A 23,993-nucleotide genomic window follows, 5' to 3' on the forward strand; every position below is an offset into this window, starting at 1 on the left:
TATGGTGAAGTCTGGTAGGGATGGAGAGAATGTGATATAGGTTTGTAATATAAGCCCAGAAATAATACAATTCCACCCATTATGGCCAGGAAACATGGACACGATACAGAGGACAGCCTCAAACAGGTCACAGACACCATTGTTTTTATTTATGTTTATTTTTTAAATACATTGTATGGTACCCAAATAAAGACATATAAACCCACCATCACCCCTGCCCGCTAGCAGAAGGGAGTCTCCCATGAAATCTCAGCCAAGTACGACATGTGTGAAGATCTACTGTGCTGTCTTCGTAGCCTCTGAGTACAATCCCAACGTACCATTTTTGATGGCTCATAATGCGTGTGTAACATCTGATAACAGGGCTCTTGCTGTATTAACAAGACAACTATATTGTTATAGTGGAAGCAGAGACCGGGATCTGACAAGTGGACACAAGTGGAAACTAAAATGTTTTTGGGGGTGGCTTCCTGTCAGGTCCTGCAGCAATGTGTCGATAAGACAGAATGCCCTCTGGAGACATATCTGTCCTAAGAGATGACAGCCAATGAGAAGGGAGAAGATTCTGTGCTAGCCAACCAGACTATAGGAAGATTATTCCACGAAATGACATCAGAGAGTAAAAGTCAAATGTACCAAAAATAACCATATTCATTGAAAAGCAAAAGTGATATCGACCAAACAGAATGGAGCGGAACTTTGCACAGTAAGGTGTCCCACAAGCACACCACTCACACAACCATTTTAAGCAGAATAAGACTTCAGAAATTAAATTATCATAGAAAGTACCCATGTCACATGACATCCCTCTCCCAGATTCCCACCCCCATTGCCATGAGACAGCAAATCAAAACTCTGCAACCACTTTATACAACATCATTGTCATTAACAACAAGAGATTAAGCGAGAAGGACACGACTGTTATTTTGTTTCCAGCAAAAAACAACAGATTCTGTGTGTAAAAAATCCCTCTGTTTTAAGTAAGGACCTAAAAGAGTATCGTTTTCCGTTTGTTCCCATTATAAACCTCACGCCAAAAAGTGTCCCAAACGTACCACGTTATTCACATTTACATTACAAAGAAAAAAGAATAAGTACACTGCTGTGGTATGACACAGTTTTGTGTTTGAGAAAATAATGCCTTCAGTGTTACGACATGAAAAGCATAATGCCCTTTTTTTTTTTTTAAAAAAATGCTGTTTAAACATGCCATGAGGAATTGACCTTTTAGCAGAATAATAATAATAATAATAAAAAAACAACAACACAAATCTGTCATTACAGAATTTTCAAACGAACGTTTAACAACTGAATATCAGTCAGTGATGAATGTCCTGCAAACCAGAAGTGGGAAGTTCCCTCCTCGTCGCCCAATGGTCAGCCAGGCCCGTCGACCTGACTGGGGGTTCGATATCGTCGAATCGACTGCAAAATGAAAGCTGGCAGAGGTTGACGAAGGGGGTGTTTCCACGGCGTGTCGATTGTAGGTGAATGCTCCATAGCTGTTCGGTCATCAGCATCCATAGTTTGCTGGAACCACTGGCAGAGAGTTGCCGCCATGGGGCACGAGTCAAAGGAGTCGCTTAGCTTATCTGCCTGCCCCAATGAAGGCAGTGTTTGCCGGAGAGAAAAATAGCAACGGTGAACTTTCCAGCTAAACCGTGAACGGCCTCTACTTCCGAAGGATGCCACACGTCTCAGATCGCAGTAAACAAAATGGGACCAAACAGTCCCTTGGGCCTTCTGGGACAGACATGACCCTACGCTCATGACAATGTTACAACACTGAAGTCACACAAGGCTGTTGGGCAGAGAAAAATATCAATAATTTATATAAAACAGGAGGGCTGTACATCCTTCTGCTTGTACTTCATATCGGAACCTCGTTAAAGAAAAACTACACTGGAGGAAAAGACGACGTACAGATCGGTCACTCGCACAGATATCAATACGCACTCATTCCTCTACACGTTCACCTCATACACCCTGACTCTGAATGTATAAATATATACACAAGTTGGCTCCTGATGCTCAGGGCAAAATAAAGAAAAAATATATTCTAATACTTTGCAAGGGCAATTTGCTTAAGTCCTCTCTGTGTTCGCAATTCTGTACAATGTTTATCTTTCTTGATTTATTTTTTCCTGATGAGTCCTGTCATCATTCTTGATTTCTTCGGTTGTAATAAAAACACCTAAGTTCCAGCTTGGTTCCTTCAGAGTCTCTTTTTAGTGCAATGAACGTGTCCCCTTCTTGTGCTGACTTGTCCGCCCCTCCTCATGTCTTCCCCAGGATGGTGGATCTGCAATGACATGAAGGCAGTTCTTCAATCAAGCTTCCAACCACGACAGCTCACACAATACTCCACCTTGTGTTAATCATCAAAGTTTTAAGTTAAAGCATAGCACACCTATGTATCACTGAGAAAAGTTTATTATAAACTCCTTCTCTGCCTTTCCTTCTATGTTGCTAGTGACCCAAAGGGTCTGTATTTTCCTTAGTAACTAGCTACTAGTCTTCTGTGTCAGTACTGTAGACGACGAGAAGTTTGAGAGTTGGATACTAATGATACCGTCTGGCATTCAGAGACTCTTAAAAGTGAGAAAATGCATATAAAATGATGAAACTCTTGCGATTCTTCATCATCTCACCTGAGAGATTTCCACCTGTCTTTCTCTACTTGGTTTTCTGGGCTCTCGCTCTCGTAGGATGCCAGGTACAGCCCTGCAGGGAGAGGACAGGAGATGCAGAGCTGATGGATGCCCACAGGGAATAACATGCGGTCTGTGTTCTTATTTCTCACGGTCAGGCCCTACGCCAGCTCCTACTGGTTCGTGTTGATCTGGCATTTCCCGGAGTGAACACTCACCATCCTCATTGAAGATGGGCGCGGTGTGAAGGTAGTGCAGAATGTGCCGGTCCTGCTCAAATGGGCACTCCACCTGCTTCCAGGTCATGAATTCCCCCACCTGCCTCGCCAGCTCCACGAATTTCTGAGGACAAAGGCGGCACGTCAGAAGTGCTCGATTGATATTGACGCGCAAACGGGTGCAGCCCCATGAACCGAAGCAGCAGGGAACAGCTCCCTCACCTCGAAGTTGACATGCCCGTTGGGAAGGCGGTTGGCACACCCTTCATTGAGGAAGTAGATGTCTTTGATGAGCAGGCTGAAGAATGGGATGACTATCTGGAAGGCAGAAGGGAGGAAAGGAGGATGAAGCATTGCTATGCCAGGCATATCTTGAAAATTACTCATGGTGTCTTCCTGGCTCAGGATGGTCACACGTGATTGGCCGTGGCAGGTGGCATGTCCCCGCCTACCTTCTCCCTGTTGCTGTGAGCTGTCTGTGACCGGTGCGCCGCACCCTTCAAAGCCGTTCTGTAGTTGTAGAAGTTTCCGGTCGGGTCCATTTGGTGCTGCGTATAAGAGAAGTCTGGTCACCCATAGTCATCTATACTTGGGTCAACATGTCCTAAGGGTGTAGACCCCTTCCGAAAGGCGGGCGGGTGTCGTTCTGTCGGCAGAAGTTCTGAAGGTATGTCTCACTCTTTAACTGTTTTCCATACAGTTAATGCTGATGGCCGACCCTTCCTCACACGCTCTTAATGAGCGGCGTAATTAACGTGCGGCAGTATTCGTGGTGATGCCCTACCTCCAGGATGAAGAACTTGGCAGTCTTCACCTTTCCCCAGGTCTTCTTCAGCCGAGATACGGGGCTCATGTTCATGCCGGCTGCAGAGAGGACAGAGCGAGATTCCGGTTCAGGGGAACAGCTTCCAGAGGAGTTCCTGCTCAGCCATAGATTACGCAACTCGAGGTTAGACAGGAGGCACTGGCTCATTTGGGTATAGGCACCGTATTAGGGGTATTACCGTTATCTGGGTCTTTCAGAGTCAGGCTTTAGATAGAGCTGGTTTGGGTTCATAGTGCCTCACGGCTCTATGAATGTGGGCTTGATTCCAGTCCCTAGCTCTGTGTTTGTGGAGTGTGCATGTTCTCCCTGTATTGATGCAGGTTTTCTATGGGTCTCCAGGTTAGATAAACTAGTTTCTCTAAATAGTCCATAGTGTCTGTGTAAGTGTGTGCACTATAATGACTTGGCTTCCTATCCAGGGTGTCTCCTGCCCCATGCCACGTATTTCCTGGGAAACATGCCAGCTCAAACCCATAAGTGGCTATGGAAAGTGGAAGGGCGATCTGGGATTGATGGAGTTTCTGACTGTCTCCAGGGGCCCAACATCCAAAGTGACTGGAGGATTGGTAATTAAACAAGCAACAAATCAAATCAAATAACAGACAAGCAGACGCACATCCAGACCGGCTGGCCTTCACCTGTGAGCACAAACGTCAGGAATTGTGTGTACGGGCTGGACAGGGAGATGGTGAGGGACTCACAGATGATGGCCATGAGGGAGTTGAAGTTGCCAATGTTGAAACACTCTCGGGCCACGTCGATGAAGAACTCGATCACCAGCGCTCGCTGCTTCTTCTTCGCCGGCTGAGGGTGAGAAACGAGAGGATGAGATCCAGCTGGACATGAACTGTGTGCAAAGCTGCACTAAACTTATTCTAAAATTCACATACAAAAGTCCTCCACACAGATATGACTCAGGTGAGGACGGCTGGAACCCTGAGATCAATGGAAGTAGGAGCTGTGGCATTACTCGATCCATCTTTCGATGGACCTGGAGACAAATGTAACGCGAGCTCTCTTACTCAGCGGAGTAACAGAGATCATACACCCCGGTTTCTGTAATAAATGACCAGACGGGGCGACTACAAATGTTGGCTTGGCTGAACTATGTGGCTGTTTCACAAACAGATACGTTTACATATTACGTTTGAACAGTGCGGTCACGGGAAACTTGCGTGTGTTGAATTTGGGGAGAGAAAAGGGTAAGCTTCCACTAGAGGGCGCCAAAGGACAATTCAACATATTACCACACCACCGAAAAAAGAGGTCAGCATCAATTAGAATGGACACCAAAGGTAGCCCATTAAAGACAATGACCAGGCTTGTTGTTAATTCTCACTTAATTCGCCTTGATAAGGGCATAACACCTCAAGTCTGGAAATTTAATTATGTTTCAGTCCCAGGATTCACACAGAATGCAGATTTTTCAGCACGCATCGTGATGCCGCATTGTCATAATGCCAACAGAGTGTCAACATCGTGAGAGGACTGACAAATGCCCCTGGGTGCGTCAGCCAAGCGATTACAGGTGACAGACATCTGGCTGCCTCGGGCTGTTTTAGTAAAGCCTCTTGTGACTTAATGGCATCTTTAACTTAGAAGCCAAATTCATGCAAATAATATATTTTTTAAGGCATTTCCTGTTCAGTTGGCGCCCACCCACCATGCAGATCTCCGTGGCGACCAGGTAGCAGAGTCTGTTGAACCATTTCACATAGGCTTCCAGGTTACTGGTCTTCTTCTTTTGCTCGCTGAAGCAGGGCTGCGAACGGCACACACACAGACACGCGTCAGGTACGCGTCTTTGATGGCAGAAATGTATCGCTGTATCGGATGGCGATGGGATGATTCATTTAGGTGACGTCTTTAAATCACCTGCTGTGTATGGTTGTGTAAATGTCTCTGTGTGTGACTGTGCACAGGTCTGTATCTGTGTGTGACTACACACGTCTGTACCTGTGTGTGACTACACACGTCTGTACCTGTGTGTGACTGTGCACATGTCTGTACCTGTGTGAGACTGTGCACACCACTATACCTGTGTGTGACTGTGCACACGTCTGTACCTGTGTGTGACTGTGCACACATCTGTATCTGTGTGTGATTGTGTACGTGCCTGTATCTGTGTATGACTGTGCACAGGTCTGTATCTGTGTGTGACTCTGCACACATCTGTATCTGTGTGTGATTGTGTACGGGTCTGTATCTGTGTGTGACTGTGCACACGTCTGTATCTGTGTGTGACTGTGCACACGTCTGTATCTGTGTGTGACTGTGCACACGTCTGTATCTGTGTGTGATTGTGCACAGGTCTGTATCTGTATGATCTGTAATGGATTGGCATCTAGCGTTTCCTGTAGATGACTGATAGGCCTGTTTTTGAATTTCCTGACTCTGTTTTGATTGGGCGACTGGGTTCTACCTGAGAGGTGTCCAGCGGGTCTTTCTGTGCGAAGGCCTGGACAAACTCCTCCGGTCCGATGTGACTCAGGCGCTCCTGGGAAAATACAAGACCCGGGCTGGGTGAGCAGACGGCCTTAGTGGAACGGAATGGTGGGAGATGGGGAAAGGAGACTCTGGACAGCACCATAGTAATGTCAACACACGTAACAGACCGTCCTATACCAACACAAGTACCACCGCTCATCCTCCTCCCTCCTGGCTGCACCGCACGCGCTCAGAATGCTGGGATACTCACTCACACACACACACACAGGCACATATTATCCCACAAATAACATCAAAACGCATACAACAGACACAAATGCCATATCGTAAATAAGGCACAGATGCAGAACCAAAACCAGCGCCCATTAGCAAACAAAGGGCATCTGCTGGTCGGTATCTACCCCAGCATGCATTGCAGGGCATGATTTCTCTCTGCAGTTGTGTCAAACTGTCAGGCCACATGTATTCAGATGGGAGTACGTCCCATCTGTTAGCCGGGGCCCCCCGCAGCGGAGACTGTGGGGAGTTTGGAGCATGCTCAGTTGGGCCCGCTCCTCCTTTAGCCGGCTGCAGAGAGCGAGATGGAGAGGGGGATCTCTGTGCTGACAAGGCGGGGGCACCATTACTGAGCCCCCCCCCCCCCCTTGTCTGTCAGCCACCCCCCCCCCCACCCGGGCACGGGTGACAGCAGGATTCACCATGCTGATTACACTTTGCGGCACAGCTAATGAGACAGACCGCAGTGCTGATGGTCCACCTTGCTGCCAGAAAGTATTTTTCTCTTAGGAACTTACAACCCTGAAATTCCATATTTGGCTAAGTCCTGAGGAGGGGCTCCACTGGCCCCCAGTCTCTCTCGACCTTTTCATCTTCCCACCCGTGGCTCCACTCCGCCTCTCCCACTTTTGCTGCCCTCTGTTCTGAGTCACCGGTCTTGATCCCTCCCACCCCTGTTTTTGCGTCCCCTCTCCTACGCGCCCTCCCCCCTCCTCACCAGTTCCACGTATGTGAGCTGCTGGGCCAGGGCATAGGGGTCGTTGCAGATGCTGAGGATGTCCTTCTGGATGGGCGGGGGTTTGGTCTTGAAGGCCACCAGCTTATCGGAGACAGAGGCGTTGACTTTGACGATGCTGTCGTCCCCTTGGCTCATGGTCGCCAGCTTCTGCTTCACGTTTTGAAGGATCTGGTTCATGGTCTTCCAGTAGGCCTGAAAGTGACACACATGGTCGACATCAACAAGTGACAGCAGATCATACCCAGCATCTCTTGTCTGCTTCTCCAGTCTACCTGTAACTCATCCCTGAAAACGCAGGACAGGAGGCAAAGGATGTGGCAGGTGTAGCTGTACTTCACAGGGCAAAAACACTCACAGAAAATCCATCGGGGTTATGTACCAAGGGTATTTTAGAGATACAAATCCATCCAACACCAACACAACAAAGGAAAACCATGCGAACTCCACACACACACAGCTAGGAGTGAGATCTGAACACAAAACATGATGGTCCTGAGCCAAACACAACGGCACATCTGGGATGCCATCATGCGGAACCCCAACAGCTGTACATCATTATCAAACGGTCTGCCATATCTACTGCTCCGAGCCAGGCCAGGTCTTCCTGCCCGAATCGATTGATCCCCTTCGGTGAAGCAGAAGGATTCTCCACAAATCGCCCAGATCCTGCCGTAAATTCCCGAGGGCGTCTCACTCCAGCGCACCCCCAGCCACAAATATCAACAGATTCTTCAGTGTCTGCTTTCCGCCTCAACGGCTCCTCATCCTCCTCGCCGTTTACATCCCCCGCTTTCTCTTACTTCCTCCACCTACGTCCCCAACTTCCTGTTCCATCTCCTTACTCATCGTCTAATGATGGCTCCCCAATGCCTCTGCTCTTATACACGTAATGCCATAAGCCAAACCTCCCACCTTCGCTTCATTCTACTCCATGCTTTTAGATGTTTTGAGGTTGTAGACCATGGCCTGGCTGTAGCAAAAATGACACAGTTAAGAAAGAATCTGTCCATATTTCACCAGAATGGGCGGGGCCTAACCTCATCAACCGGTGCTATCCTGTGGATGATGTCTTTCAGGTGAGCCACCATCTCCTCTTCCTGAAAGTCGGAGGGGAAGGTTTCTGTCCACTCCGTCAGGAGCTGCAGAATCTTGGGTCCGAACTTGCGTACCTTGGCCTGGAACACCAGAGTGACACTCATCAGCAACACACACACACACACACACACACACATCAACAGCCGCAGACAGGTGGTACCAACCATGTCCAGAGGAATCTGATCCAGTTGCTGCTGTTTGATGCAGAGCTGACAGACACGCGACAGCAGGTCGTGAGGAGGGATGAAGAGACGTGAGCTCAGGAGGAAGGTAAACACGTACGCCTTCTGTGAGACGGAGGGAGAAAGAGGGAGACATCAGAGAGCCATTCAAGCTGTGACAGCTTCAGTCCCGTGACCCTCCCTCTGCGTCTGTCCCGACCCCCCCACTTCGGGTCTTTGCTCGAGTGACACACCTCTGGGTAATAGTCAGCAGTGGGCACCAGGTGTTGGATTAGGGCGTCCAGGGAGGCGGAGGTGAGCTGAGGTCCCTCTGGGATTCCGGGGCCTGGTCCAGGGCCGTCTTGGGGGGGCTCCTCGCCGGGGACCAGGTGAGGGCTGAATCCACTAGGAGTGAACATACTGCTGGAGCACAGAGTCTGGGGCATTCCTGCCTGGGGAGGAGATACATCAGGCTGTCTGAGCTCAGTACACACACAGGCAACCAACAGACCAGTATAACCTTGGTGAGCAGGAGGAGGGAAATACATGAACTCCTCCACTGTATTTTCACTCTGTTACCAACAAGTAATGAGGTCAAATCCTTGGCTAAGCACTGCATGATCCGCTAGCTTAGGATTTCGCCGTTGACGGCTCTCAAAAGCCATGCGTTTTGTGTAAGACACACAATCCAGCAACGACCTTCTAAACCCATACCCCTGCCCGTGCTCGGATCATCCTTATTAATTAGCCCCAGTTCTCACCGCATGCACTGGGACAGTTTGCTCACTGCACAGCAGTGTCACTCGGGTCTCAGCGGACACAGCTATCTGTAACATACTAACATGCTATCTGTAACATACATGGCTGCTAACATGAAACTGCCCATTCCTCAGAAACAGTTCCAGGAAATTCCCATGGCTGGACCTGTTCTGCAACATGAAGATAGATGGATCCATTGCAAAGGCAAGAGTCACTCCACCCAGAGGCTGCAAGCCCTCAGTCTAACCTGCAGCACTGTACTGTCGCGACACATTGTGACAGACTGCAGATAAGACCGAAACAGGGACTTTGGACTGTTAAATCAGTGAATACCGGCTTCTCTATGGTCCAACCGACACACACACCTGCCACACACACACACACACACACTTTCTAAGATAAAAGTGTCAGAAGACATTTGACTGGTCTGGAGAGTCCAGATATGTATCCATGGTAACAGGGATTTGAAAGGACACGTGCAATTGAAATTCCCCTCCAAAAAAAAACAGGTTCAGTTGGGAAATGCCACACGCCTATGTCTGAGCCAGAAGCCGGGAATAGTGACATCGTATAATAATGTGTCAGGATTTTCCCTTTCAACAGCAGCCTAGGGATGGCCTGTTGCCAAAAACAAAGCAGCAAACAAATTATTTTCTCGCGTTAAGTAAGAGGTTTCTAAGTTAATCTAGCAGTCCCTCATGAGCGGCTGTTTTTGGACAGTTAGCGGTTAGTGTGTCAGCCTCTGCAGCAACGCTGCTGTCATTAGATGGGCGATAAAACATGTACTGTTGCCATAACAGCCTGTGGCATGGTCACATGACCGGCAAAATGAGGAAGTTCTGCTCTAACAGTGACTCACTGTCAAGGCGTGTATGTGTTGGGGAAACCGCAGCAGGAAGTGACACGTGTGGGAGACAAGCCGCCACGGGGAGGCACCAATCTTGTGCCACTCTCTCCAGGGGGTCATCGTGGCCGAGTCCTTCTAGGAACCCGGTGTTTGTTCCACGATTCCTGGTCTGCAGATGGGAAACCGGAGCCTGTGCTGGTCCCTGATGGCCAAATCTGTTAGACGAGGATGGCAAGGTTTTCCCGCAAACAAGGTCAATCCTGGGACACCCCAGGACTCCCCACTCCTCCGAGATGGAGGGCTGTGCTCCGTGTCCTCGTGATTTGACCCGTTCTTTACGCTTTGTAGTTGGGATCGAGGCACTGGCTGGGAGGACAGACCCCACCCCCCCATCCCCCAAACAGCTGCGGCATCACCGCGGACAGGAAAACGACTCAGGCTGTCAACATGGAGATTACTCAGTCTGCTCCGTGTGTCCCTGCTGTTACTGCTGTCCCTCTGTTCCCAGCAGGCTGTGGAGAACCTGCAGCAAGGAAACAACCCTCCCTGACTCCCCAAGCGAGCGAAAGTGTGCGAAGGCCGGCGTTTGGGTCTCTGCTTCCCTCATCATCTTCACTTCCGCTTTCTTCTTAGCATTATTATTTTATTGAGCTTTGTTTTTTTAACTGGACCAAAGACTAGAATCAAAACGGAAGACACAGGCTCAGACGCAGGATAAGAACACATCGGCATGTAACAAAACAAAGGCACCCGATGACACAATGCCGTCCTACGGGCATAGCTCACATTCTGGTCTGAGATTCCGATGTAGTGACTGAAAAGTGTGGCTTTGATCTTTAAAACAGAGTAAAGCCTATTTTTCACTTTTTCACCTTGATGAGATTTTTTGGGGGTAAAAGTGTTCAGGCAATTTCACTGACAAACGTTTCACTGAAAGGATGAAAGAGACGCCTGGTTTGCTGATACTGAATCTTTGGGCTAAAGGATAGAGGAAAAATTGGAGAACTGACCTGTGTGTAAAAATAGCCATAGGCGTCAATTGATTATTCACCTTGAAAGCTATGTATGTCAGTCATCATCAAAGCAGCGGAGGGCTCCCACGTCAGAGCACTGAGTGGCCACCTGGTAAACGCTCCGTAGGCTTCAGTCATAGCTGCCAGCTCACGTCTGAGGCGCCGCTGTCATTCACGCTATGGCGCGTCGCTGCGCCAACACGCCCGCCCTGCAGAAGTGCCAAACGAGCGTGACGACAGCGAGGCCTTGTGAAACACTGAGGAAACCACATCCAAAGTAAACATTCGCCAGTGCCTGCATGAACCAAGAATGCAGTGCGGGGAGGAAACCTGAGAGGGTGAGAGGCCTACTGTTTGGTGGCATCTAGGACTGAGCTGCCCCTGCTGTCCTGGAGCCTGGGGGCTGTCCCAGTAGGGGGGGAAACGCTCAGATGCCACATATAGGGCCGATCACAGTCCATAGACAGGATAAAATAATACCGGCCAAGGGGGGGGGTGGGGTGGTTATGGGAAATAAGAAAAAAAAAGAGGACATTAGCAGGTTGGGAAAGTCCCAGGGGGGGGGGGACGGGTGCTAGCATTTTACACCTACAAGTGTGGCTTTATTGTGAAAATCCCCCTTTCCTGTGTGATTTCATGGCGGGTATTTCGACCACCGGTCGTTCAAAGTATATAGGGATGCTGTCAGGCAGACCTGCGTGCCAGTGTGGGATCGGGCAGTGGACACAAACACCAGATGGAGAGAGACACTGGGTACCAGGGGATTGAAAGAGAACGGGGGAAATTGCACACAAAGACGACGCCAGAGCGGATAGCTGGGAATGAAGGGAAACGCCTTGTTTTCAGGGAATTATGAGGAGGCTTCAGTTCACGATGCACAGGAAGGGAGGATCACACACATCTTTCTGCGGCCGGAGGCTTATGGTGATCCGCTGGGCTGGAGGGGGTCCCGCAGGACCCCGGGCATGACATGCGCCTCACATTTCTGTCATTCCTCAGCCTGTCTTTGTCCTCCTGCTCGTATTTCACCCGTAAGTCATTCTCCTGTGGAGGCTGGGGAGAGGGCATGACTGGCCCCTCCACAGAAATCGGGGGCTCCGGCGACTCCAAGCCACGTCCCGGTGATTGATGATCAACACGGTGGTGTGTCGGGGTGCTACAGCAGGGGTTGCTGTGGTAGTGAGTGCCCGGGGTGGCATTTAATGCAACTTGCTGGCAATGATCCAGAGTTCCTGAAATGCTCCCGTCCACAGGCGAGTGTAGGGGAGTGGGGGCCCTTACCTACAGCAGAAAATGCTGCTGAAACAAACAGGAGGCCCCTTCATCTCAGCCCAGGACAGCCTATGCATACATCCGGCTGCTCCTGGTGAAATGTGACGGATATTTACGAGGCCCCATATGACAGCTCATGCAGATGCAGGAGGGACTGCACAGCTCTGTCACAGCTCAGCTTGGGACTGTGCAGTCATGTCTTGCAGCACGGCCAAGGTCTGCAAAGCGCTCCCTCCTCAGTGCAGATAACTCGCTCCCATTCCGATCCGCGCCTGATTTCATGGCAGCACCCCTCCCCTCGCTCAATGCCCACCGTGAATCCCAGGACGTCTCCGACATCCAAAGCTGTGAGTTATGGTTGCCGAAGCTGCGTAAATCAGTGCGCCATGACAGAGGGGACAATGCTGAGACATTCCTCTGCTGCTCTGTTACACAGGGACCTGGGGTGGGGTGGGGGGGGATCACAAAGTGGTAGGACCCGTTTTCTGACATCACATACCCTATCTAGCTTGCTGGAAGAGCAGCTGAGTCACAGTTGCTGTGATCTCCGAGACACGGGGTCTGGGGGTGGGTGGCCCTGAGCCCCTCGCAATGACTAGTGGAGCCAGGGCACTATTCTGTAGGACAGCTCGCTGGGGCACTATTCTGTAGGACAGCTCGCTGGGGCACTATTCTGTAGGACAGCTCGCTGGGGCAATATTCTGTAGGACAGCTCGCTGGAGCACTATTCTGCAAGACAGCTCGCTGGGGCAATATTCTGCAAGACAGCTCGCTGGGGCAATATTCTGCAAGACAGCTTGCTGGGGCACTATTCTGCAAGACAGCTCGCTGGGGCAATATTCTGCAAGACGGCTCGCTGGAGCACTATTCTGCAAGACAGCTCACTGGGGCACTATTCTGCAGGACAGCTCGCTGGGGCATTATTCTGTAGGACAGCTCGCTGGGGCATTATTCTGTAGGACAGCTCGGTGGGGCACTATTCTGCAAGACAGCTCGCTGGAGCACTATTCTGCAAGACAGCTCGCTGGGGCACTATTCTGCAGTACAGCTCGCTGGAGCACTATTGTGCAAGACAGTGCCCTGGAATGCTATTCCGCAGGACAGCTTGCTGGGGCACTATTCTGCAGGACACCTTGCTGGGGCACTATTCTGCAAGACAGCTCGCTGGGGCACTATTCTGCAGGACAGCTTGCTGGGGCACTATTCTGCAGGACAGCTCGCTGGAACACTATTCTGCAAGACAGCTCGCTGGGGCACTATTCCGCAGTACAGCTCGCTTGAGCACTATTGTGCAAGACAGTGCCCTGGAACGCTATTCCGCAGGAAAGCTTGCTGGGGCACTATTCTGCAAGACAGCTCGCTGGGGCACTATTCTGCAGGACAGCTTGCTGGGGCACTATTCTGCAGGACAGCTTGCTGGGGCACTATTCTGCAGGACAGCTCGCTGGAACACTATTCTGCAAGACAGCTCGCTGGGGCACTATTCCGCAGGAAAGCTCGCTGGGGCACTATTCTGCAAGACAGCTCGCTGCCATTAACCGATCATCTTCAGCAGCCCTTCGCTCAGAGCTCGCACCAGTTTAAGGAAATGTTATATTTACACCATCAAACGGAATATTTTCATGTCAAATAACAGGAAAGCTAAAAGTCCTGCTGAAAATTTTGTTTGCATAAAAAAAATATATATTTCTCAGAGGAAATGCAATGAAATGTCTTTGTGATCTGGCACAATGCAGCGACATGAAGCATGGCAGCCAGAAAGCCCCAACGTGGGCGGGGGCCTCGCGACTCACACCACTCTCTTCCCACTCTCTGCTTGCTTCCCCCGCCGCTGTGGTAGGTCACTTGTACAGAAGCTGTCACTGCTTCTACGGCGTCGCCCTGGTTACGATCCCCCACCCCCCTATACATGCACCCTACCGACAGGAGCTTAGCAACTCCTGCTAGTCCCGCTTCACCATGGGGGGTGTTTTCACTGGCCATCCAGCCCCCACAAGAGGTGTAACGAGGTCACCAGTGCACTTATGGGCCCTGCCTGGCGTGGGGGGGGGGGAGATCGGCAGGGGCAGCCACATTATTTCAGCGCAAGTCCACTTTCAGGACGAACATGGACCACGAGGCCGAAAACGACATGAGAATCATTTTGATTCCTGAGCGTGATCTGGGGTAGAGAACCCCCCCGGCCTTAAACTCCTCTTTATCGTTACCCACAGGGCAAATAACTGGTGTGCGATACTGTCAGAGCACGTCGCAGAGAGCGGCACGTCTCAAAAAGCCAAGCATGTCCATCGCACTCTCACAGGGAACTCGTGCGGAATTACATTCACCGATCTTCACGTTTGGCTTACGACAGAGGTGTCAGATGGTCACGGCCTGAAATCTAGAGCCCATGCCTGTGTGTGTCATGTGTTGCCAGAATTCAAGACAAATGAAAGCTTTATGACTGTAAGCATTAAATAAAATGCAGCGTTTTGCCTGTGAATCGCCCATGGCAACTGGCAAGCTAAGCAGACAGGCAGGCAGGAGACAAAAAAACTGATCACATGATGCCCGAGTGCCCAATGAGGGACTGGGGGGCAGCCTTGATGGACTATACCAAGCTCACGTGAACGGAGTCTACCTCTCCGGCTTGGTACGGCCGGTATGCGTATCTGTGAGTGGGTTGACTTTGCGCTGTACCCCGGTCTATGTGGGGGATTAATTAATTCAGCCTGGTGGGTGAATTCCTGACAGCCTCATGCTGGTGGCTGTGGCTGCCCCCCCGCTCCGCCCCCCCCCCCCCCCCCCATGGCTCATCATGGCAGCCTCCACTTGCCAGATTACATAACCACATATCCACGTGATTAAAACCATGGAACCAGTGCTGTTAAGACTTTAGTGTTTGTCTGAAACCAGTGTATCATTTATGAGCAGAGAATCCACCGAAATCCTCGTTAAAATTAAGATGTTTTTTAATACCCCCCCCCGCTGATCTCCCACAGAGTTGTGACTTCAATTAAGGGCTGTGGGGGGTCAGGAGAAGGGGAGCTATAAAGAGGATACTGCAGACTAAATATCGGCAGAATGGAAGAGATGGAATAGAGGCAGAGAGATTCTGCCATGTATCTCATATCAATACACAGTGAAATCGTCAGAATTGCGGCTGCTTGTTGCTGGATTCCACCTCTTGACAGCTGGAATGTCTGCGTGCTTCAGAGCGCCCCACCCCCGCCCCCTTACGCTCCTCAAACTCCCTGCTCCCTGGGTGACCTCGGGAACAATGGCCCGCACTGATCTGCCTGTCCCACTGCTGTGTTCTCCACTCCGCGTGGCAGTAACTGCACCAGCTTCGTCCGCAGGCATTCTGCTGTGCGCCCACAGTGCCGGGGTCTTACTTGGGATAGAGTAAGGAATGCAGACAGCTCCTCTCCCCCCGGGACATGAGACCAGATGGCAGATAAAGGGCTCGACCCCTGAATGAGTGGGCCGGTGTTGGAGACTCGAGCAAACCCCTCTGTCATTCTCCTCACAGGAAGCAGATGGGCAGGGCTTGCAGACCAGTTGTCCGCTGTGACTGACATATGTCAGGGAGAATATGGATGCCTCGTGTCTTAACTGATAAGCTGCTTGCCACCCCAGTGCTGATCAAACAGATGGTTCCCCTCTGCCCCAAACACAAGAAGGGTGACCCCCCCCCCACTCTCCGACCCGGGGAGCACAACCTCTGACCCGTCTCCCTCAAGGGACAGGCCTGGAGGTCCCTTTGATCAGGGCCGTAAAGACGAACAATGGTGGTCCATGATTGCAGGAACAATGCCCTCCAGAAGAGAGTGGCGCCCCTACACCTCGACAGCTCTGACGGGATGTACCTCCCAGATTTATTTTTTATTATGGTTACCACATGGTTACAATGACTCCAATGCTTATTTCACACCAATAATTAAGAATTATGATCCACATTTTATTTGATAAATGTATAAATTTAAAATGACAAGAAAATCAAAAATTATCAGCCAAACAACATAAAGACAAATATTTTAGGTGATGTTTCTGCTCAATGGTACAACAACAAGTTCTTGACTTGTAGTTGCCCTGACAGGATACAGTTCTTCATCACCGTCACCCAAAAATCCCCAGTTCACTGAACCAGTGAACCACCCAGTGCTCTGCAGAATGTGTCAATGCCATAATAAGCAGGCAGAGTGGACGTTAGGCACAGGCGGCAAGACCAGATTAACCGGATCAGAACACACCCAGTAAACAAATGTGCTACACGGACTGTGCATCTGTGACCAGCGACAGTCTTTTGTTTTGGTCTGTAGTTGTACTCATTCACTCACGCGTGCCGGCAACACAGAAGAACGTTGTTCCAGTGTCGCATTTCAGGGAGAAAAAAAAATACTCCGTCCCCTTTAGCCAAACTGTCCTTACTGCGTCAAAGTGGAGGCCATTCCCACAACAACAGCAGCCTCTCAAGATCAGCCCAGGCCGGTGAGTGTTTACATCACACTCTGAAGGTACACAAGGTGTTAAAACTGCATACGCATCATATGACACCAAGTCTGAACAGGTCTCACAATGAGACACAGGAGATAGCTGCATTTAATTAAACTGCCCTCTAGCACGGAGAATTATCCGAGTGATGCCATTGTTAAGGAACTTTGTTGTGACGAGACAGAAATTCTGAAAAAGTCCAGTGCCTCGGAATCCTACTGCTTAAAAGCACGACGGGATTTCTTTGGCGTTTCCACTTGGCATGGAAACAGATCAATCAGTCAGTCATCAATCACAAAATAGCCACACTTTTGGCCAGATTCTGCCATTGCAAAATTTTGCTATTTACGATAATGATCGATTCATTAATAACCATAGCGATGTGGAGGCCCATCCCAGGAAGTATGAGAAAAAAGACGGGAGGAAACACCAAGTAATAAAAAGAAACACGATTGGGCAGTTTATATAAATGGACAAATCAAAAGCATGTTTATTTAACGGAAGTAACATGTGGTCAGTGGGAGTTTTTCACAGGTCACTCCAGCTGGCTGCAGCGCCCCCGTGCTAGCGGGGAGCCATTAGAATTCCCCGACACCCAGCTGGGGCTCACTGGATCACAATAACGCCCACAGTGAGACCACCTGTGTGCGGGAAACTCCAGCAGGGCTGTGAAGGGATGGGTGGGGGGTGGGGGGTGGGGGGCGGGGGGCAGGGGCGGACAATGAGTCTGTCAGTGGGATCAATGGAGGCATGATTCACGGAGGCTTTTCTGCTCTTCGGGAATTACGTTTTTTTTTTTCCTTTACAACAACACAAGACTTAATTTACGAGCTTCCGTGGGCTAATTTTCCATTCACTTTATTTGGCAGAGGCTTTGCTGTAAGCGACGTCCGAGCAAGGACAGTCCGGGGCCAGAGAGCAGATCGGCTAGCATCGAGTGCCTATGGAGCATTTGGGGCATCGGGCCCAATACTGATGCCATCGCTCTGCCAAATGGTGGGATTTGAACCCACAACCTTCTGGATGTGGGTACAGATGCTGGGTACACATTTCAATCTCCAATTACTGCCTCTTTGCCTTGGTTTCCCCCTCAGGAATGAACACCCCGAAGCCCAGCAGCCAGTGGCTGTTTTCCCCGCTTCCCGCAGCTCTGTCCTAATTGTTTCCGAAGCTGTAACTCAATATTTCAGAGTACAGTTCACTCCCGGGGATACTCGTACCCACCCAGGACTTCGGCGAGGCAGAGCCATGCAGGAATTCCCGTCGCCTTTCTGGGATCCCTTCCCAGGAAGCCCTGAGGCTCATGAGAGAGGGCGCTGAAGTGACCGAGCTCTGACAGGGAGCCTCTTGTTATAGGAAAGCTCCTGGTATTTTATCTCAATGGTGCCATGGAGGTGACACATAACCCCCAGTACCCCCCCTCCCCCCGGAGCCAGAGGGGCCTGATGCAAGTAAGGGGTGTAAAAGCAGTAGCATCTATGAGAAAACTCATAACTGAATAGCCCCAGGACTGGGGGTTCGAATCCCACACCCTGCTCTGCATGTCTGAGGTCTGCACATTCTCCCATATTACACAGGTTTATGATGAAATGGCGTCTGGCCACCCCCTGCCTGGGCCCCCCTGCCGCCTGTCCCCCTGTACTGGATAAGGATTGTAGGATATTTCATGCTGCCAATTCATCAAAGCAGCAATGCTTTACCGTGTCATATAGCGTTTCATCCTCTAGTAGTAAACCAAATGACCATATGTTCATCACTTCCATCTCAATTACACAAAGAAATATAATTACACATATTTATACACACACACACACTGTTAGGTTGTTCTGCAACTGGTATCAATAGCTACAGCCATCAGTTGCCAATCTGGTGCACGCTTACCCCCTCCCCACCCCCCCGCCTGTCCAGCCGCCCTTATGTCAACCTCGCCCCCTCCCCAGGGCCAGAAGGGATCAATCATATTACTCACAAGGAAAGTTGTCGGTCTTTTTTTGTTAGTTCAGGGTTGGGTCTGTCTAAGCAGGGAATTAAATAGCTAAAACAGTGTCCTGAAGGCGTCTTGTGCCATAAATACGGACGAGTAAAGATTTAACAGACTGTAGGAGTTTAGGAAATTCCAGCAAAAGGCACGAACACAGTTTTGAAAGACCAAAGGTGGGACAGTCTTCACACATTTTACCACGTCATTTGCATAAAAAATACACGCATCCTGCAAACATGTAATACTTTGGCTACGGCCTAGGCACGCAGTAATATGTTTAATGCGTCCTTGACTAAAGCCGATATAGTAAGTTTCTACTCGATTAATAGTTACATTGTATTTACGGGGGAGGGAGGATCGGCGGGTCCAGCCAAACTGACGCTGGCTCCCGGCGCAGTCGCGCGTGTGATCGTTGCCTGTCATTCTAGTCTAACGGCTCATCATCAGCATATTAAATCGGGGGTTCATGTCCCCTAAAAACAGGAGGTTTTTTAAAGAACCCCCTCCCCTAAAAAGGAACCGGCCCGCCCACTTGCTCCGACCTGTCATTGCGTGTATCTGACTCACCGCCGAAGATATTACAAGCCACAGCAAATAAGGTGGATTAATCGTTAATAATTCAAGTGACGTGGGGACAACCATAGATACGGTTCTACGATCACATTAAAACGTAAGCAAGCATTTAAAAACGCGTACGTCCATACGTGTGAAAACGCACAACATGCTGGTGCTGCGGATCCGACGTAATTAGAATATCCGAGCATTATAATATAGACGCCGATTAGATCAGAGAAAAACGCAGCGGCACAACAGGCAGGACTGGAAACGGCGAAAGCGCGAGGCTTGCGGGAGCTTTTCCCGGCGATGCCGAATCCCGCAAACACACCCCGTCCTTCCCAAGCGCGTAGAGGCAAACACAGAAGCTGACCGCTGCGAGCGAGCAATTCAGACTGGGTTAGGGAAACTTCTGCTGCTTCAAAACACCGTTGCCAAACATATACATGCGTGCAATCATATATATATATATATATATATATATATATATATATATATATATATATATATATATATATATATATATATATATATATATATATAGCGCCTATATGTGCATACACAGATGCACGTATACGAACACGCGTGCACATTCATGTACAACATCGGAGATCATATCCATTTATCTTGAACTGTCCGGTAAATCTTAATCTGCCTAAGATTTAGTTAAATTTATTTTATCCGGGAGTTGGTAATACTGCAGCTTTCGAATTGCCATTTCTAGGATGTTTACTGCATTTTTACGCTATGCCAGGAAGACACGGTAGAGTAACTCCCCACTTACCAATTCTAGACACACATAGTTCCCTTCTCGCTTCCTGGTGGTTTCCTTTCTATTCGTTTGTGGTGAATAATCCTGAAGCGCCGGAGTCCAGACAATAAAGAAACGAAAATCACTTTATTATATAAATCCAAAGAGGGTTCGCTTGGGCAGAACGTAGGCTATTAAGGCACGGCAGGTCCTAATTGAAAAGAATAAGCTGCGGTAAACGTGTACATCGGCGACATCCAAGTGAATGCAGCAGGTCTACACCAACGTGCTTACGGAGGCGAAGCCCGCACCGCACGCCCGGATTCCCTCTTTGCAGTGGACGTGTAAGGTGTTTATCCGAAAACAAACCATCCAGGTTGACTGATCCCGGGCTCACCAGCAGTCCAGATCCTATGAGGGGAACAGTACTATTAGATCGCCGCCTAATCTGCGTACTGGAAGCAGTCAGTTGGTCTGGATGCGTTCACACGGAGCCCGACGAGTAGAGACGCGCCAGCTTGAACGTCGAGATGGACGGGCGGGCGATCGGGCACATCCGAGACACTGCGGTGGCAAATCCCATAGTCACGCTAACGTCCACAGCGCAAGAGAACCGACGCGGAGGAGAAACGCTATTGAAGTCCGATCATAGAGAGCAGGGCACAGGCGGAGCGTGGCTGAAGGCGCGGAGCTCTCTGTCCCCCTCTGTCCCCCTCCGTGCGCTTTGCGCGACTGAGCTGAGGCAGGTGCAGCGCTTCCTCCCAATCCCCACACCCACTCCCTCACCAGCAGCCCTACACACTACACGACTAGGGACTTCATTATTTTTCCCTCCACTATGTCTCTTTTTTCTTTAGGTTTTTCGGTGTGCGTATTTCTTATATCGCAGTATCTAAATAACAACAACCACAACAACAACAACAACAACAACAATAATAATAATAATAATAATATTTACTATATAACGATTATATAATAATTATTGTAATAAAAATGAAGTTTAAAAATAATAACAAATGCCGATTGTTACGCATCTGCAGCCACCCGGGAGTATGTGCCGGTGTGTAGTGGCATTGATCCCCAAAGGATCGTCACCTTACTCACGGATGAGACTCACATCTTCTGCTGTAAACTTTCTTTCTCCCACATTTGGTCTGACCATCCCCGTTCCCACCTGAAGGCCCGATTTCGCACAAACAGTGGGGGCAGGGGGCCGCGCAGTTCTCAGTAGCGGCTGCGAGCCGATAGGGGGAGCTGTTTCCTCTGAACGCGCTTTACCGTGTTTAACCGAGCATATTTTTATTTTTCTATTCCTGAAGGAGCTGTGGGGACGATTGTCTAATGTATAATACGTCAGTGTTCGTGGGGCGTTATCTTGGCGTGTCTCTGATTAATTTTGGGCGTCTTGTCTCCACACCAAAACACCTGCGCTTCCCCCTTTATCCAGTTCCAAACATGGCCGGGCCGCCATATAGGCGACAAGGGCGATCGCCTAGGGCGCTATTTGATTAGGGGGCGCAAAAGAACGAAAAAAATCGAGTACTTCTTAGTTGCATTGCGTGACATTACAGTTATTTACATAATTTCAAATATTTCAGTAGGTCTACCTTTGTGAAACAGGCCGTAGCTAGCTAGTAGCCAGATACCATGTGCTACTGAAATGGTTTTAATATAATATTAAAATATAATAATATTTCAAGTTCGATTAATATATAAATGAAAAAAATCAGTTTAGAGGTAGCAGACTGCAATACAAAGTGACTTCTCTTACCGATATATGGCTGTTGATAGTGTTATGTAGTTTAATAACATATCTTGTGTACAGCATATTATACATTTAAATTCTAATACGATTGGTCAGATGTCTCACCGTTTTATCGCTCCATATATTGGTATGCAAAAGCGTTTCAGTGGATGACGGAAAGCCCACGTCGGCTGGACACCATTGACGGAGATGCTTCTAGGCTGTCTTCCCCATGTACCGTTGTGCGAGTATGCAGGGAATATGAGCGTCCAGAAGTTGCAGCGTGCAATATTGATACGACAGAAGCGCTCGGAGTATGTAGTCTGTGCTCGTTCGCCCCTCACCCAGAAGCTCTGTATTACTGTAACGTAAAGCTTGCAGTTACACCTGCCACAGACTCCGCGGCACCACGCTGTTCTGTAATTGTGTCTCCCCTAAAAGCATTACAGAATTAATCTCAGCCTCACCACTTCCTGCGCAGAAGATCAGACAACAAGAGCGAAGGAAAATGAACCATATGAGAAATTTGAATTGCTTGAATTTTCCATTTTAAAATGGAAAATACGTCTGTGACCTATTCAACAGGAAAAAAAACAGCCAATGCAACACTGATTAACAGAATAAACCCAATTACGCAGAACGTATTTTTTTTTTTGTAAAATCGGACATGAAGTGACTTACACACAGAGAGACGTCGAAGGATAAAAGGAACTGCTTGCATATTGATAGCAGTCTTGGATTAGACAGATTTAAAAGGAAGGCTGACAGTGTGTGAGATGGGGGTGTTTATTTAAAGGGTTTATGGGGACGCGGTCCCACTCTGGGGACTGCGGATAAGATGCTGTACGTGCGATATCTATCCTCTCTTTGGCTCATCTCAGACTGATACTGTGATTCAAAAGAAGAAGGTGTCTATCTAATAAAGTGACTGTGAAACAGAGAGGGTGAGCCTGGCGGAATGAGTACAAAAGAGAAATTATGGCGGAAGGTCTCATCTTTACGTTTTTTTTTATCCTGCTTTGTAGACATTTTATTAATTTCATCTTCTGAAAAGGTACCAGACTATTATATAGTGTTCAGTTGATGCAGTTTTAGGTATTTTATCCTTAAATATCATTCCTTGCTTTAATATATTGGGATTTTTTTTAAAGAATATCAAAATGACAGACATCGTTTCGCATAAAGAGATAGGAAAATGGCCTGTATGCTTCAATAATTCTTCTTCTACAAGAACTTTTTCTTATCAGCTCACCAGTTTAAATTTCCCAAATGCTACTCTGTACCCAGGAAACAGAATGTAATCAGACAAGTGGCAGAGGTAGGAGCATTGCGATCAACATGCAGCCTAGGAGTGAATGTTAAAATGTAACACTCTTTAGAATAGGTGAGAAGATACTTAAACACCATTCGGTGATGAATATTCATAATCACAGCAGTGAATTGCAGCATAAAATTACATTTGAAGCTATTTATGCTGCATACAGGTAAACATATATTATTTACATTTTGCTTTGCTAGCCTCATGTCCGTTGTTCAATGCGGCATCTTTATGTAGGATCATGGATGATGTTCAATGCGGCATCTGTATGTAGGATCATGGATGATGTTCAATGCGGCATCTGTATGTAGGATCATGGATGATGTTCAATGCGGCATCTTTATGCAGGATCATGGATGATGTTCAATGCGGCATCTGTATGTAGGATCATGGATGATGTTCAGTGCGGCATCTTTATGCAGGATCATGGATGATGTTCAGTGCGGCATCTGTATGTAGGATCATGGATGATGTTCAGTGCCCCATCTGTAAGTAGGATCATGGATGATGTTCAGTGCGGCATCTGTATGTAGGATCATGGATGATGTTCAGTGCCCCATCTGTATGTAGGATGATGTTCAGTGCGCCATCTGTATGTAGGATCATGGATGATGTTCAGTGCGCCATCTGTATGTAGGATCATGGATGATGTTCAGTGCGCCATCTCTATGTAGGATCATGGATGATGTTCAGTGCGCCATCTGTATGTAGGATCATGGATGATGTTCAGTGCCCCATCTGTATGTAGGATCACGGATGATGTTCAGTGCGCCATCTGTATGTAGGATCACGGATGATGTTCAGTGCGGCATCTGTATGTAGGATCACGGATGATGTTCAGTGCGCCATCTGTATCTGTCTAGACC

General features: G+C 48.8%; 1 protein-coding gene across 8 annotated transcripts; it reads right to left on the reverse strand.

The window, feature by feature from the left end:
* Positions 1-127: 127 nt before the first annotated feature.
* Positions 128-22,510, reverse strand: LOC111855484 (ras-GEF domain-containing family member 1C). 8 transcript variants are annotated; one of them, XM_023834527.2, is made up of 15 exons: positions 21,936-22,290; positions 20,099-20,476; positions 8,669-8,866; positions 8,418-8,540; positions 8,196-8,333; positions 7,138-7,350; positions 6,118-6,192; positions 5,359-5,457; positions 4,397-4,499; positions 3,654-3,733; positions 3,322-3,417; positions 3,092-3,187; positions 2,870-2,993; positions 2,652-2,724; positions 128-2,302 (listed from the first exon to the last, which is right to left on the reverse strand). In XM_023834527.2, exons 3-15 carry the CDS (start codon positions 8,858-8,860, stop codon positions 2,278-2,280), a joined length of 1,437 nt encoding a protein of 478 aa, XP_023690295.1. In that variant the 5' UTR covers positions 8,861-8,866; positions 20,099-20,476; positions 21,936-22,290; the 3' UTR covers positions 128-2,277. The 8 variants fall into 8 exon arrangements, with proteins under 8 accessions (XP_023690295.1, XP_023690292.2, XP_072573391.1 ...); XM_023834524.2 differs by lacking the exons at positions 20,099-20,476; positions 21,936-22,290 and adding an exon at positions 22,491-22,510; XM_072717290.1 differs by lacking the exon at positions 20,099-20,476 and having other exon boundaries at positions 8,669-8,862; positions 21,936-22,291.
* Positions 22,511-23,993: the final 1,483 nt, after the last annotated feature.

This window comes from Paramormyrops kingsleyae, chromosome 10, assembly GCF_048594095.1.
Source record: "Paramormyrops kingsleyae isolate MSU_618 chromosome 10, PKINGS_0.4, whole genome shotgun sequence".
Classification (NCBI taxonomy): Eukaryota; Metazoa; Chordata; class Actinopteri; order Osteoglossiformes; family Mormyridae; genus Paramormyrops; species Paramormyrops kingsleyae.